The sequence below is a fragment of the Diadema setosum genome, chromosome 5 (assembly GCF_964275005.1).
Source record: "Diadema setosum chromosome 5, eeDiaSeto1, whole genome shotgun sequence".
Classification (NCBI taxonomy): domain Eukaryota; kingdom Metazoa; phylum Echinodermata; class Echinoidea; order Diadematoida; family Diadematidae; genus Diadema; species Diadema setosum.
This window is the reverse complement of record NC_092689.1, coordinates 6,106,696-6,131,452: the sequence shown is the minus strand read 5'-3', so window position 1 is coordinate 6,131,452 and position 24,757 is coordinate 6,106,696. Positions and strand designations below refer to the sequence as shown.

Below are 24,757 nucleotides of genomic sequence, written 5' to 3'. Positions count from 1 at the left end.
AGCATGATATCCACCTTTGATTTCACCCGCTGGCGGAGGTATTAAACAATCACACAATAGCACTATAGGTGAACTAAGGCAATTTGCTTATGTACATAATTTATATACCGGTACACAAAACGCACATGTCATATATGCAAAGGAAAAATATGTCTTCAGAGCTTTTTTTAAGCAACTTCACATGTTCACATAAAAGGGAAGAATATTATCTGCTTCTGAAAATATGCATGAGGAAGTGATTATGGAATGATTAACTTTTAAGCGTATCAATGAGTCATAATATACGTCTATTTTCTTCCAACGTGTCATCCAACAATCACTATCAGAAATTGATCAAGTTTGTATTCATTCTCCTTTTCATTTCCTATAAACATTATCGAAACCTAGATTTAATAGGAACGTGCGTAAGACATGCGTAGATCGTAATGTAAAGTATTCTAAATGTTGATATCACAACAATGAAATCAGCTGAAAAAAAAAAGTCACATAGCTTTGTCAGGCGAACAGTTTTGTCTTGTTTTGATAATTATGTAGATTTTATTACGATGGATTATTACATTTAAATATGAATTATGATTAAGGAATTGAGATCCCAGAAATGATTGATGTTAAAAAAAAGTCTTGAGATGAGATTGACAAGCAGAGACAAATGTCAATGCAAGAAAGAATGTTGAAGCATAAGCAAGAAAAGAACACAAATCTATCAGATCAGGATATTTGGAATAATCGTTCGGACAACATAAAGTCTTGCTCAACTGTCTATTCTTTGAAAACTTCATTTAAGCGGTATTTATTGATATAGTCATGCTCCCCACTCACTACGTTAAGATAACATCTATTTTGGTGAATTATTGTTATTTTTATTCAGTCTCTATTTTCTTCCTTCAACTGCATTTTGCACCCACGCCTGCACCTGCACTGCACCCACCTGATCACTTAATTTCCTCCAAAAAAAGTTGTGTCGCCGTATAGTCTTTTATGAGGCCCATCTATTTCAAGCTTAATCGCTCACGATGGCGGTCTCCTGTATTCAATTATCTCTGTTATCCACTGAAAACTACTGTTTATTTGTTTTATGTTTCTATGTGCATCTATTTGTGTACTATTATATTATTGTTTATATCACTGCACTTGTTATTCTATGTTTTTGCGCTTTTGAAATTTATATTCAATTTGTATTTGATTGAATGTGGAAACAAATCAAACCAAAATCAACAATCAAAAAGAACGATAAAAGCATATAAGCTAACACTATTATCCTATTGCGACATAACTGCCATTATATTGGGATATGAACGAATGCACAAATTCCCTCAGACTTTTTGTCATGTTCTGGTCAGTTCTTTTGAAGAGAACTGAGGCCTTTTAGAAGAACGCTTAGAACGCAAAGCTTAATGATAAAAAAGTATTGAAGCTAAGCAGAGACCTGTAAAAAAAAACACACACAAGAAAAAACACAACAACAACTGTAGGCCCTACAGGCATTCCGAAGGAAAATATGATATCCAGAAATCGAAATAAAAAAAAAAAAGTATGTATGAACGAATATGATGTTAGATGACAGTGTACAGTTTGTTTACTTGATACAAAAATGATTAATTCATGATTATTATTTTGATTCAAACAGTAGGCCAACATGGACATTCTTGGGAGAAAACGCCGCAGAAAAGGTTGCAGTATATACAGCTAGGCATTGTAAATATCATAGTTGTTTTATCTACGAAATACAGAGGTTTAAGTGTTTACACTGGTAGCCTTGTCATATAAGTGTTATAATCGGCTTCAAAACGAGATTGCTACGCTTAATAAAGCTACGGCTTTAGACGCGGTGACGACTCGTTGAAACTGCGCATCGGCATGAACGATTGTACTTGATAAAGACGTTCTCATACTGGCCGTCATTGTTAAAGGATTCCACTGGATATAACGCCCATCCAATACGTTGCTGACATGTAGAGTGTGAACCTGTAGCAACAAGAACAACGACATGAATTGTATAAAAATTACATACTATGTTTATGACGACCTATTGATTGCAGGCAGATGTCCGACTTTCTTTAGATGCAAGATGGAACATGCATGTGTGTGTGTGTGTGAGTGTGTGTGTGTATGTGTGTGGATTTGTGCGTAATGTAGCGTACATAACATTTCGATAGGGAAATAAAAGGTTGATAATTATCAAAGAGGTTCTATATATAATAGAGCGCGCGCTCGCATACAGAAGCGGGGCCAATTGAACGACCCGCCGCCATTTTCAAAGAGGTCGACTACCAGAAGACTGAACCCGGAAGTGCCTATAGTAATACACGTAAAGTACAGTTTCGAAGATGGGGTTGGGTTGGAAAAATCATGCTAATTTTAAGGAAAATCAATATTTGTTCATATGCCTCCGGATTTTATAAGACAGATATATTCTCAACACAGTATACGCGTTTTGATGAAAAAAGGACTTGCTCTAATGTGTCAAATATGTGCCTTAACATGAAGCCAAAATTGCCAAACAGGCATTCATGCATTCATACTACATAATGACTGCAGAAAGGTACAGTGTATACTCTTTGGTATAGGAGTACTGATTTCACATAATATACGTCACTTAGAAACATCAGACACACATACAACACACACTCCCACACGCATACAGCACACACTCCCACACACACACACACACACACACACCCACAGCAAACACACACTCACACACCCACACACATACGCACACACATGTACACACCAAACCACATTTTTTTTCAAATTCCTACACACACACACACAAAACACACTGTGTGTTTGTGTGTGTGTGTGTGTGTGTGTATGTGTGTTGGAATTTGAAAAAAAAATGTGGTTTGGTGTGTACGTGTGTGTGCGTATGTGTGTGTTTGTTGTGAGTGTGTGTTTGTTGTGGATGTGTGTGTGTGTGTGGGAGTGTGTGCTGTATGCGTGTGGGAGTGTGTGTTGTATGTGTGTCTGATGTTTCTAAGTGACGTATATTATGTGAAATCAGTACTCCCATACCAAAGAGTATACACTGTACCTTTCTGCAGTCTTTAATGTAGTATGAATGCATGAATGCCTGTTTGGCAATTTTGACTTCATGTTAAGGCACATATTTGACACATTACAGCCAGTCCTTTTTTCATCAAAACACGTAATCTGTGTTGAGAATGTATCTCACTTATAAAATCCGGAGGCATATGGACAAATATTGATTTTCCTTAAAATTAGAATGATTTTTCCAACCCAACCCCATCTTCGAAGCTGTACTTTACGTGTATTACTATAGGCACTTCCGGGTTCGGGCTTCTGGTAGTCGACCTCTTTCGTGCGCGCGCGCCACTGTTCAATTGGCCCCGTTTTCATTTGTACGCACTGAATGGTGAGCGCTTACTCTATTATATACATATAGAACCTCTTTGGTTGATATTAATTACTTTTCGAGCAACAAACTTTGCATCCTTCAAAACCCTTAAAACAACACATATTTTATATAATTTGAAATAGGGATATCATGTAATAAGAATTGTGAACTTTTGTCAGCAATAAAGAAAAAGATATTTCCTTTCGAAGGAAATACGAAATGCTTCAAATTACAAATAAATTTCCTTGGAGTGTTGGTGATTCAAAGAAGTATGTTATGCTCCTTCCAAGTATCTCTTTAATAGATGGCATGTATAACCAATATCACGCACGCACGCACGCACGCACGCACACGCACACACACACACACACACACACACACACATATATATATATATATATATATATATGCAATATGATTATATAATACATGTCGTTGCTTCCTGCAAGAATGTCAAAAAGAAATACAGTTTCGGCATACAATGCCAAAAGAACTTACCACAGACTCCTCTGCACTTCGTGTTTGGTCGAGTGCAAACGCCTTCGTAGATTATGGAGTTCGGTTTCACAATTCGAATCCTGTTTTGCTGATCTCTTGCCCGGTGTAGCGAGATCGGGAAGTACGTTTCCCCGCAGGAAGCTACCCAGCTGTTCATGTTTCTTCTCTGCAACAAACGTAGAATCAAAGGTATGGGACATGAACCAAAATGTCATTATGACCTACACATTCAAGGCTAGACTGCTAAGGCGGAATCGAACGTTTTGGGTCAAGTTAAAAGTATCACGTTGGAAAAATGACAATATAAATCCAGGATCACAATCTGAATTGTTCTCAAAGTGAATTAGCTGAGGTTCTGTCTGTAGGGTTTGACCCCGATCACATTCGCGAATTTGTAACAAATATACATGTTCATACCTCAACACTAATTCCTTGCAAATCAATCGTAGTTGTGTAGCTATCAAAATCATTTTAAGTATAAGTGTTTGTTTTGCTACACCTTTTCTGTCATTGCTATATGCAATCCATAATGATATCAATATACACAAAAACCTGACTCACTCATGTTTTTGACCTATGCGGTTTCTAATGTTATTTCTATTGAAATACACTTCACCGACATCAGCATAATCTTGTACACCACATTTTTTATAGCCCCGCCAAACGAAGTTTGAAGGGGGTATATAGGAATCAGCGGACGGTCGGGCGGTCGGGCGGTCGGTCGGGCGGTTGGTCCGTTGCAAATCTTGCGTCGCGAACTACTTCCTCAGTTTTCAACCGATTCCCATAAAACTTGGCACAGATGTGTTCCTTGGGTTGTAGATGTGCAAGACGTATTTTTTGACAGTACCCCAAAGTACGTTGCCATGGTAACGGCATATTATGGGCAAAAATGGGTACAAATCTTGCGTCGCGAACTCCTCCCACAGTTTTTGATCAATTTTTATGAAATTAGGTACAGATGTTCATCTGAATATGTTAATGTGCAAGACACATATTATCGCAGTGGCGAAAAGTGCGTTGCCATGGTAACGGCATGTTATTGGTAAAATATAGGGCAAAATGCTTCATGGGAAAACTGCTTCATCAGTGTTCTTTCAATTCTCATGGAATTCATATTGAATGTTTGTCTTAGGATATAGGTCAGCATGACACATTTCTTGACAGTGACAAAAAGTATGTTGCCATGGTAACAGCTCACATATTATGAGCCAAAATGATGGAAAATTTTGTGTTGCAAACTACTTCCTCAGTTTTTGCCCAATTTCCATGAAACTTGGTACAGATGTGTGCCTTTGGTTGTAGATGTGCAAGACGCATTTTTTGACAGTACCCGAAAGTACGTTGCCATGGTAACGGCATATTAATGGCAGAAGATCAAGGAAAGATCTTGCGGATTTAACTACTTCCTCAGTTTTTTGACCAAAGCTTATGAAATGTGGCACACACCTTGATCTTGGTGGGAAGATGTGGAAGACATATTTTTCGGACGTGTCGGAAGCTGCGTTTCCATGGTAACGGCATATAAATGGCAGAAGATCAAGGAAAGATCTTGCGGATTGAACTACTTCCTCTGTATTCGACTGAAGCTCATGAAATGTGGCACACACATTGGTCTTGGTGGGAAGATGTGCAAGACATATTTTTTGGACATGTCGGAAGCTGCGTTGCCATGGTAACGGCATATTAATGGTGGAAGATCAAGGAAAGATCTTGTGGATTGAACTACTTCCTCAGTTTTTGACAAAAGCTTATGAAATGTGGCACACACAATAGTCTTGGTGGGAAGATGTGCAAGACATATTTTTCGGACGTGTCGGAAGCTGCGTTGCCATGGTAACGGCATTTAAATGGCAGAAGATCAAGGAAAGACCATTCCTTGGGTAAGACTGTCGTCACGGGGCGGGGGTATTAATCACCTTAAGTAATATTTCTAGTTAGGTGATCCGAGAGTCCTCTCGGATCACCTATTGTATCTGTACTGATTTACGTATTTTGAAAGCTGATGAGTTGTACATGTCATTTCATGGGGCCGCAATGCTGGCAAAATGATTAAAAGATATTAAATTTCTTGATAAAGTAAAAAAAGTAAATTTTCAAAATGACGTCATCAAATTTCAAGTTCACTCGAGCGTATCTCACTTATCCTTTGCCAATTTTCACCCAGTTTTCAGTATGTTGTAGCTTATTAAATGGTCTTTCAGTCACATAATAACAACATTTTGATTGGATGACGGCATCACCTCGTAAAAAGGGATTAAAGTAACATTGTCAAATTTGACCAGTTTACGTGTTATCTCTATGGGAGTGGAGTTTTTCTGGAAATGAAAACTGACATGACTATCTTTATCGAGCACTAGCTCACTTATGCTTCGGTGAATTTCTCCCATATTTTAGTATGTTGTAGCTGAGACTTTGGGCTATCGTTAGTGTGCCCTTCGTTTTTTCATACGTTGTCAGCATCACGTCCAAAAACTTACTTGAAATTAAAGTTTATCTTCGATGTATTGAAATATTTCTTCCTTTCTGCAACTTTCTTTGCAATAACTCAAGAAAAACATACCCTATCAACACCATATTTTGCACATGTTTAGTTCATGTCACGTACATAATTTCACAAAATGACAACTACTTGATCAGACACCATCTTGGGTATGTAAATTAGGGTCAAAGGTCATAAATGTTTCATCCTGTATCTTTGTGAATACATGTCCTATCTTTCCCATATTTTGCACACGTAAAGACCATGTTACAAGGATCATTTCACAAAATAACCATTTTTGGCTCAGAGGCCATCTTGTCTGTGCAAAGAGGGGTCAAAAGGTCATATGTACTTCTTTCAGTTTCTTCGTTATGACGTGTTATGTCTATGGGAGGGAATTTTGCTAGATGTGAAAATTGACATGATTGTCTTTATCGAGCACTAGCTCACTTACCCTTCGGTGAATTTTTCTCAGATTTTAATATGTTGTAACTGAGACTTTGCGCTATCTTTAAGTGCCCTTTGTTTTTTTTCATATAATGTCGGAATCATGTTAAAATACTTGGTTGAAATTAAAGCTTATCTTCGATGTATTGAGATATTTCTATGTTTCTGCAACTTTCTTTGCAATAACTCAAGAAAAAAAAAGCCCCTATCACCCCCATATTTTGCACATGTTTAGTTCATGTCACGTACATTATTTCATAAAATAACAACTACTTGATCCGACAATATCTTGGGTATTTAAATTAGGGTCAAAGGTCACAAATGTTTCATCCTGTATCTTGGTGAATACATGTCTTATCTTTCCCATATTTTGCACACGCAAAGATCATGTTACAAGAATCATTTCATAAAATAACCACTTTTTGCTCAGATGCCATCTACACTTGTAGGTTGTGCAAAGTGGGGTCAAAGGTCATATGTACTCGTTGCTGTATCTTCGTTATAGTGTATACAGATTTGGTACCAACGATCGCAGATATGACTCCCTTTTCTAAATGAGAATCCAAACATCACACGGCCAATGTCTCTGAACACAGATGAAACCTGCATGGTCATGCCTATTGCGATCAGGACTTGAATCATTGATTAAAAAAAATCGGATCACCTTAATTTCTCAGTGATGACAAATTGCAATCTCTAGTTCTTTGTTTTTCTTCTTTATTTCTCCGCAAAAGTTGTGAAGAGGTTAGCTCAGAAAGTCCTCTGCCTATCAATTTCAAACTCATACCATGTATGTATCATGTCGCAAAGATGACAGATCTAATGTGTCATAGTGATCAGTCGACCGTGACGTCACGATGACGTCATTATATGAAAACACATTTTCATTCATATCTCATTAATGGAATGAAATTCTTCAATGAAATTCACGTCACACATATTTCAAGTCAAGCGGATTCTACGCACATTCTTAAAATTCATATCTACCCTAAGACGCGCGCGTACGCGCGCGTTGAAATATTTTGATACTCCAATCGAGCTCAAAATTTTTTTACACACGTTTCAGACCATTTGGAGTATTTTTTGAAAAATTGAAAAAATTGGACGGACGCGTACGCGCGCGCACATATACGCACGCATAGCTCATATACAATAGAAATTTCCCGTTTTTTCAAACGGATCGGATGTCTGAAATGTCAAGGAATACTTATACCAAATTTCAAGTCAATCCGACTCAATATGACGTCATACGGGCCCGTCAAAGTTGAAATTCCGCGTCAATGGCGATGTACAGTGCAACAATGCAAAAAAAACCGCCAATTTTAAATCCAATTTTACTCGTCAGGATGGACGGTGACCCCCCATTTTCTTTACATATTCAGAAGGCTGATGACTTGTACATATCATTTCATGGTTTGGCAATGCTAGAAAAATGATTTAAAGATATCAAATTTCTTAATAACTTTAAAAAAAGTAAATTTTCAAAATGACATCATCAAATGTCAAGTTCACTCGAGCGTATCTCACTAATCCTTTGCCAATTTTTACCCAGATTTCAGTATGTTGTAGCTTATTAAATTTTCTTTCATTAATATAATAACCACATTTTGATTGAATGACGTCATCACCTCGTAAAAATGTATTGAATGTAATCTTCTCAAATTTGACCAGTTTACGTTTAATCTCTATGGGAGTGCAGTTTTTCTGGAAATGAAAACTGACATGACTATCTTTATCGAGCACTAGCTCACTTATGCTTTGGTGAATTTCTCCCAGATTTTAATATGTTGTAGGTGAGACTTTGGGCTATCGTTAGTGTGCCCTTCGTTTTTTCTTTCAATGTCGGAATTACGTCAAAAAACTTGGTTAAATTTAAAGCTTAACTTCGATGTATTTTCATATTTCTTTCTTTCTGCAACTTTCTTTGCAATAACTCAAGTAAAACAGCCCCTATCACCCCCATATTTTGCACATGTTTAGTTCATGTCACGTACATTATTTTATAAAATAACAACTACTTGATCGGACGCCATCTTGGGTATGTAAATTAGGGTCAAAGGTCATAAATGTTTCATCCTGTATCTTTGTGAATACATGTTCTATCTTTCCCATATTTTGCACACGCAAAGACCATGTTACAAGGATCATTTCACAAAATAACCACTTTTTGCTCAGATGCCATCTTGTCTGTGCAAAGTGGGGTCAAAGGTCATATGTACTTCTTTCTTTATCTTCGTGATGACGTGTTATCTCTATGGGAGGGAATTTTTCTAGATGTGAAAATTGACATGATTGTCTTTATCGAGCACTAGCTCACTTACCCTTCGGTGAATCTCTCCCAGATTTTAATATGTTGTAGCTGAGACTTTGAGCTATCGTTTGATTTCCTTCATTTTTTCATGTGATGTCAGGAAGACGTTAAAAATTTTGGCTGAAATTAAAGCTTATCTTCGATGTATTATATCGAGATATTTCTTTCTTTCTACAACTTTCTTTGCAATAACTCAAATAAAACAGCGCCTATCACCCCTATATTTTGCACATGTTTAGTTCATGTCACGTAAATTATTTCATAAAATAACAACTACTTGATCAGACGCCATCTTGGGTATGTAAATTAGGGTCAAAGGTCATAAATGTTTCATTCTGTATCTTGGTGATTACCTGTCCTATCTTTCCCATATATTGCACACGTATAGATGATGTCGCAAGAATCATTTCACAAAATAACCACTTTTTCCTCACATGCCATCTCAGTGGGGAGTGTAAAGATGGGTCAAAGGTCATATATATTTGTTGCTGTATCTTCGTTATCTAGTGTATAGGCCTACAGACTTTGGTACCAAAGATGGCAGATATGACTCCCTTTTCTATTAATGAGAATCCAAAAATCACACGGCCAAAGTCTCTAAAAAAAGATGAAACCTGTATGGTCATGCCTATTGCGATCAGGACTCGAATCATTGATTAAAAAAAATCGGATCACCTTAATTTGTCAGTAATGACAAATTACAATCTCTAGTTTTGTTTTTTTTTTTGGGGGGGGGTTTTGTTGTTTTTCTGTGATTCAAAAATAACCCACAATACTTGGTACCCTCATTCGACTAGTACACAAATCATGAAATTTATAACGTGATATCTTTCATCATAAAGCCAACACACTGTGCACTTGTCATTTACGCAGATGTGACCGATTCTGGAACACGATTTAACACCACTTATCATTATCGTTTCCCCGTTGAAACAAACATGATTCATTATATGCAACTTCTTCCCTTTCAGCTCTTCCTTTGGGAACGAAGAAGCTGTATGGCACGTACACAATTGCAAATGATCACATTCATATCCACAATGACATCAGTTTTCATGTATGTTTGAGTCTTGTTTGAAATTTTGCTCTAGATGTAAGATCGTTTTAATTCGGCATGTGTTCGGCAAAATTACCAGTGCATGCCCACATTCAAGGTCGAAACAAAGTGTTAGCTAATCTGTTATCCCTTCCTGCTTTGTGCACAATCAATTTTTATTTTCAAAGGGTAATCCTGGAGGATCAAACTCAAACAGAAGATAAGCAAGTTTTGTGGTTTAGGCAATCCGAGAACATCAGCGGGCTATGGTCAGTGTAGACCACTATGTCTCTTCCGGTGTCAGAGAAAGCTTCGAAGTGTTGAGCTTCTAGGGCGACACTGAGACACTCCCTTTCCGGCGTACAATACTTTTGTGGAGGACGATTCAGTTTCTTGGAGAAGAAAGAGAGGGTTTGCAGTGTTCGATGTCGCAGCATGGCTCCCACTCATCGGTTTATAGTTAGCATTTGTAGCCCTTCTCGAAGATTCGTGAGATGAGCATGGGGTCATTCATCAGGACGGCCTTCAGCTTCAGGAAGGCAATCTGACAGTTCGCCAACTATCGGAGCTTTGTCAAAAGTCTGTCAATGCTACCACCAAGTGACTGAGGCTGGACACAAACCTTCAATAGAATACACACATTCTACAAGTTCGAAGGAAACGTAGAAGCTCACGTTTCAATGACGGCGCGGGGAAATCTACAGTTGCTCGAACTATATTGGCATAACCCAATTCATCGCGGCAAACCTGAGGATATTACTGGAAAATATCAACGACATCTTGCCTCATTGAAGCGGACAATGAGTGAGCAGAAATTCTTATTTTTTTTTTCTCAGTGCTTTTGAATTCCCAACTCTCGGAGTCATCATGGAGCTACAAGCTCCATGGAATGATTCCTGATATGAAATTCACATTCTGAAAATCATGAGAATCATGATCAACTTCTACCTCATCATGGACATTATTCACTTCACTTGCACCGAAGACACTCGTGTGCACAGCATGAGAATCAACGTCTCAGCCTTTCACAGCATCGCATTGACATTGTCCTTCACAACTGCACCTAGGTCTTCTGCACGTGCGATTTTACTTAAACATGCTGAAATGACACACTCATTTTTTTATGGTTAGGCATTCTCACCACTTAATTCTCCTCCCCAAGCTTTCTATCCAGTATAAAGACTGACCACTGAACCTATTACTTTCAACACTTCGATGTCTCTCCTGGCTAAGGCAACAGAACCAAGATTTTAATCTCCAACCTCAAACAGCGACTCTTTGCCTTCTGGTCAAAGCACTCATCCATTGTCTGTTGCGAATATTCTAAATGTTCCTTTGCTACTTCATTAGCTCTAAGAAAACGTTCTTTGAGGGCTGAAATGCAGTCTAGAACATAGGAATTTGTCTTTTCTGATACCACAGTAACTGTTAACTAGAGATTGTAATTTGTCATCACTGACAAATTAAGGTGATCCGATTTTCTTTTTTTAACAATGATTCGAGTCGTGATAGTGCAAAGTCTCAGCTACAACATATTAAAATCTGAGAGAAATTCACCAAAGGATAAGTAAGATAGTGCTCGATAAAGAGAGTCATGTCAATTTTCACATCTAAAAAATTCCCTCCCATAGAGATAACACGTCACAGCGAAGATAGAAAAAGAAGTACATATGACCTTTGACCCCACTTTGCACAGACAAGATGGCATCTGAGCAAAAAGTGGTTATTTTATGAAATGATCCTTGTAACATGGTCTTTTCGTGTGCAAAATATGGGAAAGATAGGACATATATTCACCAAGATACAGGATGAAACATCTATGACCTTTGACCCTAATTTACATACCCAAGATGGCGTCTGATCAAGTAGTTGTTATTTTATGAAATAATGTTCGTGACATGAACTAAACATGTGCAAAATATGGTGGTGATAGGGTATGTTTTTCTTGAGTTATTGCACATAAAGTTGCAAAAAGAAAGAAGTATTTCAATACATCGAAGATAAACTTTAATTTGAAGTAAGTTTTTTGACGTGATCCCGACATTGTATGAAAAAACAAAGGGCACATGCACGATAACCCAAAGTCTCAACTACAACATATCAAAATCTTGGAGAAATTCACCGAAGCATAAGTGAGCTAGTGCTCGATAAAGATAGGAATGTCCATTTTCATTTCCATAAAAACTGCACTCCCATAGAGATTACACGTAAACTGGTCAAATTTGACAAGGTTACTTTCAATCCATTTTTACGAGGTGATGACGTCATCCAATCAAAATTATGTTTGCACATTTATGAAAGAACATTTCATAAGCTACAACATATTGAAATTTGGGTGAAAATTGGCAAAGGATAGGTGAGATACGCTCGAGTAAACTTAAAATTTGATGACGTCATTTTGAAAATTTACTTTTTTTTACTTTATTAAGAAATTTGATATCTTTTAATCATTTTGTCAGCATAGCCAACCCATGAAATGACATGTACAATTCATCAGCTTTCAGAATGTGTCAAGAAAATGGGGGGTCACCGTCCATCCTGACGAGTAAAATCGGATTAAAAATTGGCGGTTTTTTGGCATAGTTGCACTGTGTATCCCCATTGACGCACGCGCGGAATTTTGAATTTGACGGGCCCGTATGACGTCATATTGAGTCGGATCGACTTGAAACTTGGTAGAAATAATCCTTGACATTTTGGACATCCGATCCGTGTGAAAAAATGGAAAATTTCTATTTCATATTACCTGTGCGTGCGCGTACGCGTCCGTCCAATTTTTTCAATTTTTCAAAAAATGCTCCAAATGGTCTGAAACGTGTGCAAAAAAAATTTGAGCTCGATTTGAGCATACAAATATTTCAACGCGCGCGTACGCGCGCGTTTTGAGATAAAAATGAACTTTGAGAAAATGAGTAGAATCCACTTGACTTGAAATATATGTGACGTAAATTTCATTGAAACATTCCATTCCATTAATGAGATATGCATGAAAATGTGTTTTCATATAATGACGTCATAGTGACGTCACGGTCCACTGATCACTATGATTTTACAAGATTTGTTGTCTTTGCGACATGATACATATATGGTTTAAGTTTGACATTGAGAGGCAATGCACTTTCTGAGCTAACCTCTGCACAACTTTTGAGGAGAAAGAAATAAAGAAGACTAAAGAAAGAATCCGTACAGAAACAAAAGGTGATCCGAGAGGATACTCGGATCACCTAGCTAGACTCAGAATTTGTCAAGACTGACAAATAAGGTGATCCGATTTTTTTTTTTTTTAATCAATGATTCGAGTCCTGATCGCAATAGGCATGACCATATAGGTTTCATCCTTGTTTAGAGACATTGGCCGTGTGATAATTGGATTCTCATTTAGAAAAGAGAGTCAGGTCTGCCATCTTTGGTACCAAATTCGGTATACACTATAACGAAGATACAGAATGAAGTATATTTGACCATTGACTCAACTTTGCACAGCCAAGATGGCATCTGAGCAAAAAGTGGTTATTTTGTGAAATGATTGTTGTAACATGGTCTTTGCGTGTGCAAAATATGGGAAAGATAGGACATGTATTCACCAAGATACAGGTTGAAACATTCATGACATTTGACCCTAATTTACATACCCAAGATGGTGTCTGATTAAGTAGTTGTTATTTTATGAAATAATGTACGTGACATGAACTAAACATGTGCAAAATATGGGGATGATAGGGGCTGTTTTTCTTGAGTTATTGCAAAGAAAGTTGCAGAAAGAAAGAAATATCTCAATACATCGAAGATAAGTTTGATTTCAACCAAGTTTTTTGACATGATCTCGGCGTCGTATGAAAAATTGTAGAAAACACTGACGATAGCCCAAAGTCTCAGCTACAACATATTAAAATCTGGGAGAAATTCACCGAAGAGTAAGTGAACTAGTGCTCAATAAAGACCGTCATGTCAATTTTCATTTCCAGAAAAATTCCCTCCCATAGAGATAACACGTAAACTGGTTAAATTTGACAAAACTTAAAGAGTATTAAATTGGCTACAACATACTAAAATCTGGAAGAAATTCACCGAAGGGTAAGTGAGCTAGTCGTCGATAAAGACAATCATGTCAATTTTCACATCTAGAAAAATTCCCTCCCATAGAGATAACACGTCATAACGAAGATACAGGAAGAAGTACATATGACCTTTGACCCCACTTTGCACAGACAAGATGGCCTCTGAGCCAAAACTGGTTATTTTGTGAAATGATCCTTGTAACATGGTCTTTACGTGTGCAAAATATGGGAAAGATAGGACATGTATTCACTAAGATACAGGATAAAACATTTATGACCTTTGACCCTAATTTACATACCCAAGATGGTGTCTGATCAAGTAGTTGTTATTTCGTGAAATAATGTACGTGACATGAACTAAACATGTGCAAAATATGGTGGTGATAGGGGCTGTTTTACTTGAGTTATTGCAAAGAAAGTTACAGAAAGAAAGAAATATGAAAATACATCGAAGTTAAGCTTTAAATTTAACCAAGTTTTTTGACGTGATTCCGACATTGTATGAAAAAACGAAGGGCACACTAACGATAGCCCAAAGTCTCACCTACAACATATTAAAATCATAAGTGAGCTAGTGCTCGATAAAGATAGTCATGTCAGTTTTCATTTCCAGAAAAACTGCACTCCCATAGAGATAACACGTAAACTGGTGAAATTTGACAATGTTACTTTCAATCCATTTTTACGAGGTGATGCCGTCATCCAATCAAAATGTTGCTACATATGACTGAAAGACCATTTAATAAGCTACAACATATTGAAATTTGGACAAAAATCAACAAAAGAATAAGTGAGATACGCTTGAGTGAACTTTGATTTGATTTGAAAATTTGATTACGTCTTTTTGCAAATTTACTTTTTTTACTTTATTAAGAAATTTGATATCTTTTCATCATTTTTCCAGCATTGCCAACCCATGAAATGACATGTACAACTCATCAGCTTTCAGAATATGTAAAGAAAATGGGGGGTCACCGTCCATCTTGACGAGTAAAATCGGATTCAAAATTGACGGTTTTTTTGCATTGTTGCACTGTATATCGCCATTGACGCGCGCGCGGAATTTCAATTTTGACGGGCCCGTATGACGTCATTTTGAGTCGGATTGACTTGAAACTTGGTAGAAATATTCCTTGACATTTCGGGCATCCGATTAATGTGAAAAAACGGGAAATTTCTATTGCATATGGGCTGTGCTTGCGTATATGTGCGCGCGCGTACGCGTCCGTCCAATTTTTTCAATTTTTCAAAAAATGCTCCAAATGGTCTGAAACGTGTGCAAAAAAAATTTGAGCTCGATTTGAGCATACAAATATTTCAACGCGCGAGTACGCGCACGTTTTAAGAGAAAATATGAATTTTGAGAACATGAGTAAATATATGTGACGTGAATTTCATTGACAAATTCCATTCCATTAATGAGATATGATTGAGAATGTGTTTTCATATAATGACGTCATAGTGACGTCACGGTCGACTGATCACAATGATACATTAGATTTGTCGTCTTTAGGACATGATACATATATGGTATGAGTTGGAAATTGATACTCTGAGAACTTTCTGAGTAAGTAGATGCACAACTTTTGTCCAGAAAGAAAGAAGAAGAAGAAGAACAAAGAATCCGTACAGATACAGAAGGTGATCCGAGAGGATACTCGGATCACCTAATTCACTGCTTTCAGAGGTCCTCTTGACTCCTGCCAAAAGACCAACTCAAAAGGAAATGATGTGGTTGATTTATTTTGCACTTCACGATCAGCAAAGGGAATAAAAGAGAGAGTAGACCTTCCGCGTCATCTTTAAGGTCTAGTGGTGCTTTTCCTAGACTCCCCGAGAATAGAGAATCAGATCTTTTTTTTTTTTTTAATAATCATGCTGGTACATACACTCCTAGAAAACATTAAACAAATATTACTAGCCAGTGGCGGATCCAGGATGGGGCGCACGGGCTGCTCCCCTCTTTTTTTCTTTTTTTTTTTTTGTTTGTTTGTTAGAATGAAAGAAATAAAAAGAAAAAAAAAAGAAGGATAAGCGTGCGCACCCCTCCACTTTCCGAAATTTCTGGATCCGCCCCTGCTACCTCGATCGGACTATATTTCTTTTGGTAGCCAGTACCTGATGGGAAAGAAAGACTGTCTTGGCCGCTATGTTCTTCAAGGGAAATGCGTTCGTGTTTCTCATGAAAAAACTCCCGTCACAGTCAAAAAGTATTGGCTTCCCGACTTGGACTTCGATGATGGACCGTTTTAATGAATCAGCATTTTCAAAGGACCAAACATGAATCGATACGGAGGTCTGATGACATGCTCTGGCTCTTCTACCTCATGACGGTCATGGTACGTTCGACAAGAAAAAAAAAAAGAAGAAGAAGACTGTTCTCATTGAGAAATGAGCCTTGATTCTAGAAACAGTCTTTATGACTGCATTGTGTCACAAAGACACTGGAATTTCATGCGCAAGAAGCTTTCAAAGAATTTCTTATAAAGTATATGGAGCGGAAGAGTAATTAGGTAGTTAACAATCGTCCATTCCTCATCTGCAGGACGATCTGCATGGAGGTGGCCGCTTCCTCATCAAGACACCAGACGTCACATAGAACACTCTGTCATACCCCTTCACCCCGTCTAGCGCCAATGCAGCATATCTCAACATCAGCAAATCATTATCTTCCATTTTGTGCTTGTATTAAAGCAGACACAGACCGACTACACACTCAGATTTCGAAAATTGATTAACACCTCAGTTCTACATGATTTCATATGCATGTATTTTCAAAGTTGTACATTTATAATCATATAGGAAATGAAAACGGAAGGCATACCTTTGACTTTGACAAATGTTTGACCGAAATCTTTCCAGCGATCAAAGGATAGCTGGCAGTCATCTGTTCGAAGGACGCATGTGGATTGAGACGTTTAGCTACGGACTAATGACATTAAACAGGGGAAATTCCTTTGTCACGAAAACATCGTAAACAGTTACACTCTATATCACTTATCATTGAGGTCAAATAGAACTGATAGAACTGATGTAAGCCAAGTAATATTCATGACGAAGTTGCACAAAATCCGATTTACGTACCTCACAAGTAATGTTCTTTGTCTCGAGTTTTGTTCTGCATAGAGCATACTTGGTGTTCCAGTCTTTCTGTACTACTGAAGTAACATCAAGAGAATATGGAAACATTAAATTACGGGGAAAGCACGGACAACATACATTTTTTTTTCAAAGAATATGTTATATTTACCGAACTTAGGTTGACCACGTTCGGTTGGTGCATTTCAGTCCCTGCACGCGAATGAAGAAAGAGGGTACTATGTGCAACATTATTTTAGCATAGGTGTTCTTGTGTGCAGTCGTTTCAATATACTATCCTGTATACTATCCCATTCACTGCCGTTTCAATTGATTCATGGTTTTTGGTGAATTTCTGTGTATGAAATAATGTTTGACTGGCGTATTATTCCAGCAACAGAAAGAATAACCACTAAGAGACTATTTGCAGTTTGAATGAATAATATAATTATTTACTAGTAATATATATTGCTGTGTGTAGATGAGTGTGTGTGGGACTCTAATGCATTGAAAGACGGAATGAAACACGGAAAGACGGAAAAAAAAAAACAAGTCAGAAAAGATAAAGTAAGTCAGGTAGAAGCCAATGAGATTTACGTTTCAGAGACTTATTGATATGATTGGTTTTCCGACTTACCAAATTAATGTCTGATCTCAACTATTATTCAATATAGGACACAGATCTGCCACCTTGTTTCCTTTTTCTTCGATTTTAGGCAGTCTGAATATTAATGTCGTCAAAATGCACACAATTGTCAACATAGCTGTATTCAATCACAATATTTACTTCTCTGAAAAACAGAATGGTCACTTACATCGATAACTGGAAAAATCGATAAGACCAAGCAGCGCTGCAGGCTTACTGTCAGATTTTACAGTACAAAAACGCTGACATTAATTATTTAATGAGATTTTTCTATTTTCAAGCAATGATTTATAAATATATATAGAGTGAGTCAAATAGAAAGTTTCCACCAAGAAGCTTATAATAAAAAAAAAATCAACTTTGAACAAAGGTTGTCATACTGCTTTAAAAGAGTGCTTTATGTTAAATCATTGGGCATCATTTTTTGTGTGGCATTTGTTCACGAATAGATAAGCAGGAGACATTATTTTCCAGAGATAAAAAAATCGACTTGTGCAAAAATAAAAGTGAGACAATATACTTAATGATAGATAACATCAGGATAAAAAAGATGGTTATTCCGAAAGACACAAATTCAGTATACCTACATACAAACTTAAGTACAGAGTTTGTAATCCGAAAATTTAAAAAGTTTGTTTATCCAGAAATTTGTGCTGTTATCGGTTATGAGTCCTAAGGTTCGTTAATAGGAAAACAAGATGAGATTCGTTCGTTAATCTTCAGAATAACGAACTTTAACTGACATAAACATGAAAGCAACTCTGAAAAAAAAAATAATACGAAACTATCTTGATGTCAATCATTGAGTGTTATCACTCGTTGAATACCTTCGTGTAAACACACAAGTATAATCTTTTTGAGTTGTGATCCGAGTTCCTCATTAAATGAAATTCCATTTCATTTCATTTCATTTCATTTCATTTATTGTATCTGCATGGTACAAGAAATCAACGAAATAAAGAATAATACCTGTTAATGGCCACGAAAAAAGAAAATAAACTAGCAATTCAGCGGAGACAGCAAAGTAAACAATATCATTTCGACTTTCATAAAAAATCACGCGTGATTCTCAGAACATTATAAAGTTGACTCAGGAAATCAGTCGGTACGCAAATACTCTTTGTTTTGTAAAGGATGGGGGGCGGGGTGCAAAGCTCGTACAGATGAGTATGACTCCCCTGCACGTAAAAAAAAGAAGAATAAAAGAGTTAAGGAAATACCCGCCAAAAAAGTCTGTACTCAGTAGATTACATGATTGCTCAAAACGGGGTAACGAGATAACATTTGTCAAATCTATACGAAAAGGGACACTCTATTTTTCTTTTTGGATAAGCATATTGAGCTTCAAAGCAAATATAACAGTTTCATCCAACTGCCTAATCTGAATCAATTTTCTGATGCACGGAAAGGAGTAAGACACTGTAAGAATGTAATACAAGGTGATGAACGAATCAATACGTACCGGTTATAAGTCTCCAGGAATAAAATAAGCTCAAGAGTAGCAGAACTATGTTTCCGTTCATGTCTGATGTGGGATCTTCAGGATGTTGATGACTTTGTCAGCTCAGCAGGGAATGGGAGATGCATGCACGTTCATGACAATATATGACTTGGGAGTTGATTCATTTTATTCGTTATTTTCTGGTACTAGCGCGACTCCTACTTTAACGAGCGTTTCGGAGAAGACAGGGAGGCATCAAACGTCAAACGAGATATTTTGGACCATAATTCTGTCAGCGAGTGCAGACTCGAGAGACAAATGAGGAGGATGTGGAGGGGGGGGATGAGGAGGGGGGGGGAGTTGACCCAATGACAATGGGTTATGACAATGAAGTCTTCACAATTCCCCCCCCCCCCAAAAAAAAAAGAAACCAACAACAACAACCCCCCCCCCACACACACACACAAAAGAAAGGAGCCCGGGGGGGGGGGGGGGGATGTAAACCACCTCACCCCACCCCATCCCGCAATCTTGTCGTTGTATGAACCATTAAAGTATATATGTATATACACGTATTTTCATTCAAATTCACGATTAGAATAAGGATAAGGGTTGGAAGTAACACTTGCTGTAGGGCGGAAGCTCGGTGGTCTAGTGGAGATGACGCCTCTCCGGAGATCAGGGGGTCGTAAGTTCCAATCCTGCTCGAGTACGGACGCCCATGATTTCTTTAGTCGTGGCTACTACGAAAAGACTGATCAATTTAATGCTTACGTCGATGCAGGGTAATTAGTCAATCAGTTGCAGTGAAAACATCTCGACGGAAAAATTTTATGAATTTGTATAATTGCACTGTACCCGCTGCATGCTATCTAAAGGATTAGAACCTACGCTTAGCAATCGGGCAGAAGTTCGGTGGTCTACAGTGGAAATGACGCCAGTCCGGAGATCAGGAGGTCGTAGGTTCGAATCCTACTCTAGTACGTACGCCCATCATGATGTCTTTAATAGTCATGGCTACTACTAAAAGACTGATCAGTTAAGTGTTTATTTGCGTCGGTGTATATAGGGCAATATGTCAATCAGTTGTTATGAAATATATATATATATATATATATATATATATATATATATATATATATATATATATATTACTATTGAGAGACGAAGTCCTTACCCCCCCCCCTTGTCTGTCTGTCTTGTGTATACCCCCGTGTCTGTCTATCTAGTTTATATATATATGTATATATATATATATTTTTTTTTGTGAGAGAGAGAGAGAGAGAGAGACGAAGTCTTCACCCCCCCCCCCCGTGTCTGTCTGTCTTATGTATACTTCAGGAGCCCAGTAGCATCAAGAAGGACCCTAATGCAAACTGCTCTGCAGGCATGGAGCAGAAAGACATTGAGTACAGAAGTTTGTTTGTTTGTTTGTTTGTTTGTTTGTTTGTTTGTTTGGTGAATTGTTTGTTTTAAGGTGAATTCTTACATAAAATTTACAGATGAAAAGAAGGCTAGTTTTAGTTTATTTTTTTTTTAGGTTTTTTTTTTCGTTATTTCCGATCACATTGTTCTCCTGGAGAACGTGTCATAAAGCGGACGTAAATATCTACTGTCTATATAGACCATTGATAATTAATGACATTCGCGAGAAACTGCATTAGCTGGCAGTGTACCTTCCGAGGTGGATGAGATAAAAGCACCCGAAATATCTCACCACCTCGTAAGGTTTTCTCTGCCTGTTTTGAATCCTTTGAATTTCTCCCACATTTGTTTTTCTTTCTTTCTTTCTTTCTTTCTTTCTTTCTGTCTTTTTCGAGCCCTCACGGAGTCGATGACCTATTGAAAACGCGTGGGTCTTGTTTGATTTCTTGTGCCTCGGTACTTTTCAATGCTTGAGACATTTTAGCTCATTAAGTTTACCTAACAATTTTTATGTGGCTGGGGTTTTTTTTTTAAGCAACCATACATTATTCTTTGCACCTTAGTCCTGTACGAATACTAGTTTCTTGTTGTTGTTTTTCTACAGCCTCTATCAATGAAGAACAGTATAATGCGGTAAAGTAATGCCTCACGTTTATCATTAGTCTATTAAAACTCAAACTTCAAAGAAACTAACACGTGGAGCTTTAACACATGTAGCCCTATGGTCTGACCTGATGATAGTACACATGCGTTGTATTGCTATGAGCCAGTCAACGGGTACAGATGTGCGATATACGACTGCGGCACTGCTTTTAAGTTGAATTTTTTTGTATGTATGTGTGTGTGCGTGTGTGTGTGTGTGTGTGTGTGTGTGTGTGTGTGTGTGGGAGCAAGTGCGCACCTGTGCATGTGTAAGCCTATGCTGTTTGACGGGGTCGTTTTCCCCTTCCTCGTTCAAGTGCAAAGCATAGAGACGACTTCATGGAACAGTGTGCAATTAGATGGCATAGCCTTATTTCCGTCTTACAGTCCAAACACAGCAGTATAATCGACTCTATGTTTCAAGATTGAAAAAGAATCGAAAATGGAAGGATATAGGTCGACGTGCTTTCTACAATGTGTGTGTGGTTTTTTTTATGCTTTAAACTTCAAGATGTGCATATCTTTACTGTATGGGATCTCTCACACTGATGTCATGAATGACCTTTTTTTAATAATTTTTCTCTATGTTACTATGTTATTATATGTTTCTCTACGTGAAATGTTGCAAAACGAAGCAAACGTGTTATGCCAAGCAGTGTAGTCCACATTAATTTTGTCTTTTCAGGGGAGGCGCGTGCTTGAAAATATTGCATAGTGAGATTTTCATTCGATTTCAGGCTTCATGCATGAATCAAAAACTGTAGGAATATGTGCAGATTGAAATGAAACCTAAAGGTTGACAACAAAAAAAATCATCTATATGTTTAGGAAATGAGAGTGTTTGAAAGTGCTCACATTTCAGCATTGCTTATTCCAATGGCTTGTTTGCCATCGAAACAGCATAATAGCAGAATTTTTGCGACTTTTCACTTTTGATATGTCCCCATACTGTTCTGCACATTCCAGGAACACCAATCACAGCAAGTGAAGTGTCATTTAAAAGATAATTAATCAGGCTTTTATGATGTCATCTTTAATGAATACAATGCGGGTATAAGAAAATATTATGTATGAAACTTTATTTGTAGAACATATTTTGAGGGGTATTTATATGCTCTCATGTCAAAGTTCCTGGTGTGTGTATGTTTATAATATGCTCTAATGTCAAAGTTCCTGGTGTGGATACGAACCAGTTTAGGACGTGTCCCGAGTATACTCGGGCTGACGTTTTCCAGGCTGTGGACTGGTCCCGAGTATACTCGGGCTGAGAGAGTGAAATGAACACGCATTTTTAAACTTAGAATTTCACCAACAATACGATGCCTATGTTGAAAATGATTTATATTTTGTGGGTTTACATACATCAAAGTTGCCATCTGTGAACATTTTGTGATGATTGGTCATATCTTATGTCTATAAACAAGCAAAATATTGACAAACGTGAGTGCAATTTTCACGACATTCAGACCTTCGCAACGGTCGGGAAACTGACCAATGACGAGCGACCAGCCGCACGCTCTGGCGATCTCATTTGCATCGGTATGCAAATTGTCACACTCAAGTGAAAAGCGTGCGTGCGGCGGTCAAGACAGTTGCGTGCACGCACCTACCGTATTAGCACACATTTACAAGATAAAGTATTGTAGCATACTACTTCGTGTTATATCAGTAATGCAATGTCGTACTTATGGATTTTCTATGAAAGCCATCTCGGCATGGCAACATGCTTACCATTATTGGCATGAAATGTTGGCCTTCTTCTTCCGCTGCCGAGTCCTGGGATTTACCACAACTCGGCGAATTGAATAAATTCAAAAGTAAATCTTTTGCGTGTCCCTGCATGCATGTGATGTGTGTGAATGTTTTTGTGTCTGTTTGTTATCATGACAGCGATGTTACTTGTAGTTGTTTGAAGAGTTTTACCGTCATGAATAATATTCTGATTATGTTATAAAATCGTTAAAAAAAAAGAAACCACTTGGCCAAGAACAAACCGAGTAGGTGATGTACTGCATACAAACAACGCAGTCGATTGTGCTACTTCATCGAAGTCGTAAATTCATCATGGCGTAACACAGCGTCACATGTGCACGTGTTATGGGCGAGAATATTTTAAATAAACCAGCTGGCAAGAGTATCAGGTTACATTGTATATTTATGAATAGACAGGATGCAGATACAAAAACACTCCTAGATAGACCCTCTCGTAGACGCAACCTAAAAGGGCAGGGGATTATGAGCATAATAGAGAAGGTCAAAGGTCAATTACTGACAGTCTTTTCGTTTCTGTACCGGTCCATATAGAATGGATGTTAGCGATGTGCTTCGTATGTATATGTAACCATAACTTTATGGTTGTTGGGAATTGAATGTGCAAGTTCTCATGTGCATGTTCCAAACATTAATTTATTATAGAAATTAAAGTGCAACAACGAAATGCGCTGCAATAAAGCGAATAAAGAAGACACGTGGCACAAGTTTTCTCTCATACGTTTATAGCATTTGCGAGAAATTGTCTATGAAAAAACACGATCGGTATTTGGGATTTGCAGCAGTTCAAAAAAGTATATTAGATGAAATTATATCCCATGTTCATTACCTTCATAGTGACAATGGTGATTTCGACTGTTTAGTCTATATTTCTATTTTTTGTATGAATTCTTTATAATATGCTTATTTTCGGATGCAGTCGCTATATGAATTATTTAAACGTTTAGAAATCTGGGTTTTTAGTCCATTTCTTTCGTAAGTTCATAAGTCAAAATGATTTTGCTATCATTGAGTTACAAGGATTTCAGCCAAACGCCACTGGTTGTACAATCCATTTTCAGTCAATCGGATATGACAACTCATGCCGAAAAAAAAATATTTTTCATTCAAATTACACTGTAGTAGAAAACGCTACAAATTTGCGAAGCGGTCATTCAATTCTGCGAAAGACGGAGATGTGATTATGGAGCGCTTCAATTGTAGCACTCGACTTTTTGGGAGTAAGGTATTTCGAGCAATATAAGTACGAAATGATCTTCTCTTTATTTGATGTAATTAATGTTTTAATGCTATCACCAACGTGGTTTAAGCTCTTATTGTGCATGTGTCTTCTCTCTATCTACCTCTGCATTTAGGTACATACTTTCAATCGAATTAAAGACTTTATGAGATCGCGTTGCAGCATTTTCATATTCATAAACGATTGCAGCAAATGCTCGTTTGCTTTATGCATTATGCACATTGAATGAGAAAAGTACTTTATTTTCCGTCTTTTATCGGGGGATGATTGGTATACACAATGAAATAAATATTAATTTACACTCTTGACAGAAGAGAAGATCATT

The 24,757-nt window shown here is 37.5% G+C and overlaps 1 protein-coding gene across 1 annotated transcript in view; it reads right to left on the bottom strand.

Annotated features, from left to right (window-relative positions):
• Window positions 1-1,904: 1,904 nt before the first annotated feature.
• The window catches only part of LOC140228451 (neural cell adhesion molecule 2-like), a 66,150-nt gene continuing 43,297 nt past the window's right edge, over window positions 1,905-24,757 (bottom strand). Inside the window, exons 7-8 of the mRNA XM_072308667.1 lie at window positions 3,857-4,022; window positions 1,905-1,965 (exon numbers count right to left, since the gene is read on the bottom strand). Coding sequence (XP_072164768.1) covers window positions 1,905-1,965; window positions 3,857-4,022 — 227 coding nt within the window. The remainder of the gene's footprint in view (window positions 1,966-3,856; window positions 4,023-24,757) is intronic.